At 28.9% G+C, this 5,483-nt stretch overlaps 1 protein-coding gene across 4 annotated transcripts in view; it reads right to left on the minus strand.

Moving 5' to 3' along the window:
• LOC108690198 (spermine synthase) overlaps positions 1-4,882 on the minus strand; it is a 6,713-nt gene extending 1,831 nt beyond the window's left edge. The window contains exons 1-3 of one of the 4 annotated variants that reach the window (XM_018197388.1): positions 4,800-4,882; positions 4,107-4,389; positions 236-347 (exon numbers count right to left, since the gene is read on the minus strand). In XM_018197388.1, the coding sequence (XP_018052877.1) occupies positions 236-347; positions 4,107-4,388 (394 nt within the window). In that variant the 5' untranslated portion in view covers position 4,389; positions 4,800-4,882. Of the gene's footprint in view, positions 1-235; positions 348-1,642; positions 1,755-4,106; positions 4,455-4,799 lie in introns of those variants that run through there. The other 3 variants (XM_018197392.1, XM_018197382.1, XM_018197398.1) reach the window with 3 other exon arrangements.
• Between the last annotated feature and the right edge of the window lie 601 nt (positions 4,883-5,483).

Below are 5,483 nucleotides of genomic sequence, written 5' to 3' on the forward strand. Positions count from 1 at the left end.
GTGTGTAGCTCTTGATGAGTTTTCATCTTAATCACTTCAAATATAATTTTAACATGGTCTTCTCATTCTTTACTGTTTACAAAAGACAAAGCTGCAGAGGACATTTACAATACTAATATTTACGAGTCGATATATAATATTAATTTTCCAATTGGCTCGCGTTCTTTAAGTACAAGCAGTTCCGTTGTAAGAGTCGTTAGCTGGTCCGTAAACATAATTATAAATAAAAACTCACCGGCGGTAGGATAGTATCTCTCAAAGGGTCCACCGCGTTTAATTGGAGTAAGCGTGTGCGACCGTGTAGCGGTTGCTGCTGTCTGCAACGCCGTTTCCAATTCCTTGGCCAACTATCATAACCGGCCACCATCATCATCATCACCATCATCATTATCACCATCGCCATCATCATGATTATTATCATCATTATCATCATCAAGCCGAACCAATGAGAATTGAACAGAACAAAGACACTATCTTGTAAAACGGAAGCGCTACACTCCTTGTTGTTAAGGAAGCTAAAAAAAGGTGTTAATCTGGCAAGCCATGATATATGGCAAGGCTTATTTTTGTCCAACAAAATGATACGTAACAAGCGGTAAAAAACGGATAAAGGTAGCTGTGTCTGTGTATGATTGTATTATCGTATGACGGAGCCGTACGATTAAAAGTAACGATCCAAAAAAACCTACACTGAAGAAAAACATTCTGATTGAATCAACAAGAAGTATCAACAAATAAAACGGATCATATCATTAGAATTCTGGTTAATTGAATTTTTTGCTTCATTGGAATGTTTGATATAGATTTAACAAATATTTGATTTGCATCTTTTGTAGTTGAAATTGGTTGAATCAAAAAAAAATTTCAATAATGCAACAAGACTTTTTTCTAGCGTACAAATCTAAGAATCTAATAATTTTGGGATTTAAGGATTTATACATTGAAATATATTTCAAAAAAAGAAATAAGCCATTATGAAAATAATATTTTAAATTTCATAGATATATATCTGTAAAAATAATACGTATATATTTTTTAATTCTAAGTGGCAAAATCTCAATTTTTAATTAGTATTGTGTTCCATGGTATGAAATATTAAACGAAATCTTAATACACATAAGAGAGAAAGAAAAATATAGATAAAATAAATCAATAATAATAATGTTTATTTCATTGTTTATATGGACTTCTGACAGAAGTTAAATTGTTCGTATAGAAGTCTGTTTACATCAGCTTCTTTGATTCCTTTCACAGCGAATTATTCTTAGATTTCATAACGAAATACGCCCTGTGCATTGCAACAGTCGCCTAAGAACTTTTATTCGTACGACTGAAGAAAGGCAAGAGAATAATTATAAATACACATTCAAATATTATGTATTTGAATGAATGGCACTTTTGTTATAAATGAATTGAGTGCTGGATAGAAAAATTTGGGCTAAACGTAACAGTGCTGGAAATAAAATTAAGTCAGCATTCCTGGCAAGCGGTCTATCCTAAATATCTATTAGTAACAGTCAATAGCAATATTGTAATTCTCTATGCCAAATATTTCACGAAAATCTACAAGTATGTAAAGTATGTAGTTGTGTTAGGAGAAACGAGGAACACAAAATCTAATTGAGGGAAAGCATTTTTCTACCTGATAGTGTCAGATAGAGGTCATATATGGTTCCTCGTCTTACAGGCGGTAAACGCTTGCTGCGCTGGCTGTTCAAAGCCATGGCAACATCAGCTTCCAAGTATCGCCACTGCTACAACGTTCTGTCAGTTATGTCATATTTCCTACTTTCGTTATAAAAAAAAAATTTCTGTACAAGATATTAAAATACATAGTTCAAGACTGATAGATACATTTAATGTTCAGAAACTGAATAAAGAATATATTTAATCGAAAAATAAACTTCTTAATGTTATGTGTATTTTCTCTACTTTTTAGATATAAAAACTATTTTATCAATTAAATACGATAAGATAATCTTTTCCTCACAATACTGAAAAAATTTATATCCACTCTGTAAATAAACAATTTCAGATCGTTAAGTGCAAATGCAAATAAAAACAAGTAAATGGTCAGTTATAGATAGATTAAAAATCTTAATTCAAAAATAAAAAAAAATTATCATCACTCTATGATGAATTTAAATTAATAGATGTTTCTCTCTCGGCAATACTTGAACAATAAGCCTTCCTAAACATACAATCGAATAAATTATAGAAAGACCAAACGAAAATCGCATCTCTGATTAAGATTATATAAGTATTTATATAGTAGTTTTATTATATGTATATAACATTATATGTATATAAGAAATTTATAGTAAACGCATGACAGGATAACAATACAACCAAGAAACAATAACTTAACACTAAACTAAAATATAAGCTAAAAATAAAGATAAAATCTAATAAATACAGGAAACGAGGTCATGACTCTGATAATAAATCCTTTACATGATAATAAATCCGAATCATTCTATAAACTTGAACATATTAACTCGAATCTGTAAATTGTTCATTCTATAAATCGCTTTATTGATACAAAAATGTTTATCAATATAAAATTAATGTCTGACAAAAATATATTTTGTTATATAAACTTTAAGATTAACAGTACACTTCTATTTTCTACATTTATGTGATAACTGATATTTTTATCTACAAATAATTGTAATTATAGTATCATTATCCTCCTAATAAAGACAAGTCACACTTACATTATTAAAATAGAAAATTATTTTAATTTGAATAAGATCAATTTCTCAAACTTAGAGAAAAAATACCGTAAAATTCAATCTTACAATTACTTACGGTAAAATTGCGGTAAAATGGTAATTTATTGGTAATTTTGATAAAATTTGTTTCTTATAATTTTATCACAATAGATATTATATTTTCGTTCTTATGTATATAATTTTAAAATTAGATGATGTAAATATTTTTTTCTTCTATTTCTATCATTTAATTAATTAATTATTTAATTTATTTAAAATTTAAAATTTAATAACTATAAAATTAAAATCATATGATAGATAAAATTATTTTTAATATCTTGTGATTTTTCAAACATTTTACATGATCATTTACATGATCTTTTTCAGTAGGGTATAATTTAATCGGAATAAAACTCACGTTGTCAATTAATATAAATATAATTAATATATTTTTGTTTGATATATTATTTTTGTTTTTATTCTAGTAAAAACAGTCGCTAAAAAGTAAAATAGCAAGCAAATAAAAGTATTATAATAAATTTATAAGGTATGAAAAATATAATATAAGATTATCTACCTGTTACACTTTTTGTTTGCAAAATTAAAAAATTTATTTAAAATTTTTCTACTTACTACGTATGCTATAAGTTTAGAAGATATAAAAAATATAATTAACTTTTTAATTTTCAAGGACTACTGTACCTGTCACACCTTTTGTTTTAAAAATTTTAAAACATTTATTTGAAGTTTCTCTAGTTACTACGTATTTATATGTCTTATATTTCTTAATTATTCATCAATATGTAATTATGTAATATTGAAATGAAAATTTAAATTAAATAAAGTGTTTTTCAACTTTTTAACTTAATGACTAAATATTCTTAAATCAAATTACTTTATCTTTATAATTTTTTTAAATTACCATTTTACCAGCCTCCATAAATTATTGACTAATTTACCGTAAATTACCGAGTAAATTATTGTAAAATTTAGTCATTTTCATCACTACTCAAACTGTATAAAATATTTTTTATTCAGTTTATAAGCATGATTACATCTCTTAAGTCTTGAACTTATTTCTTTAATATCCTGCATTTTATTGTTTCATGTTTTACTTTAATCTCAAATTTTATCACGTAGCGATTGATACGCTAAGTGTAATTAAATTTGTCTTGATCAGATTTGTTGCAATTCTCTAATGAAAAATATGTTAGTTACTTTTTCTTTCTCTCTGAGAATTGATAAGTTGCCATTTGATTTATCTTTATTTTGTTTCTTAAGACTTTGATAAAAACCCTGCCTAGAAGGAGTGGTGTTTATCAAAAGCACTAGCATTTGCTTTGCAACAGATATTTCTTGTCATCCAGATTGTTTATCAAGTTTATTAAATACCTCAAAAGTTAAGAGCGCCTCCTGGTCGTCCTGCTTGTAATACTCAATGTTTAATGTAATCAGACCCTCTGTATACCCTCTGACAGTGATTAGACTGCCTCTGGGTCCCGTATATAAAATGAGCAAACTGCCGTCGATGTTAGATTCTGTCAATGGCTTGAGACCGGTGAAATGTTCTGCTAGTACGTTTGCAATCGCTGATTTCAAACCCGATCGTTTCTCCATATCGGCGATTACGCTACTGGACACTGTGAAGTCCAGGAGTACGGTATGGGCCACCATTCTACAATGTATGAAGATATTTATAGGATGCAAAGTCAATCCGAAAAAAGAGACATTATGCCTCATACATTTAATTATTCAAGGCTTTTTTACACGGGCAATAAATCGTCCTATTAACAAATCACGAGCTACGTAAAATTTCAGCGTGCAAAGTAATCTTTTTTTTTTTTTTAAGTAATATACTTTACACGTCCATTCAAGAATAGAATAGCAACCAACGGCGGTGGCATGAAATGTCCTTAATGTCGTCATCGCTCAGGAAAACACATTACATAATTAATCCCATAGAAAACAGGAATGTTGCCAGTGTTGGTATAGTGTGATAAATAATGTAACACCGAGTAGCCATCGATATTCAGTAAATTAGCGGATGATTCATTAGCCGCCGGTCGTTAACTTGTCTATACTCACGTAATTGTGCGATAATGTTTATTGCTCGGTCTGATCAGAAGCACGTCAATGTGTTACTCCCAGACATGAAAGAATGACGCATGCACACAGTGGCACAGAATTATGCGCAGGTTATCGGATGCGCACGAGGATTTCGCGTGACGGAACTTCATCTAGCGAAGATTGACGAAAATTAACGAACCGTTTCGATTCTCTTCGACTGCTGGCGCAAATCGATGTTGCGATATCTCGAAGCTTGACGACCGATTTAAATCCGCGGATTAAAAAACGCGTAGGGATCAGGTTTGGGAACATATCACCACAGTAGGGACATTCCGTCGGCACCTTTGATCTCCACGTCGTAGTCACGTGAGCATCCGCCATGTTAACGTTTGAAAAATCCAAGACTGAAAGAGAGTATAATATCCCTTAAGTAATAATGTAATCTCACACTAAAAAATTTTACAAAAATTTTACAAAAATATTAACTAATAAACAAAATTAATTTGAAAATAATAAGCACTAGTAAATAAATCAAATTTATTAAAAATAACTAAATAAAAATGTTTCAATTATTATTAAATAATTATGAAACATTTTAGTTATTTTTCGTAAAAAAATATCAAAAATATAATATAAATTTTACTTACATAAATATAAAACAAATATAAAACATAGATATAAAAAATGAAAAAAAATATTATA

Source organism: Atta colombica, unplaced genomic scaffold (genome assembly GCF_001594045.1).
Source record: "Atta colombica isolate Treedump-2 unplaced genomic scaffold, Acol1.0 scaffold105, whole genome shotgun sequence".
In the NCBI taxonomy this organism is placed as follows: domain Eukaryota; kingdom Metazoa; phylum Arthropoda; class Insecta; order Hymenoptera; family Formicidae; genus Atta; species Atta colombica.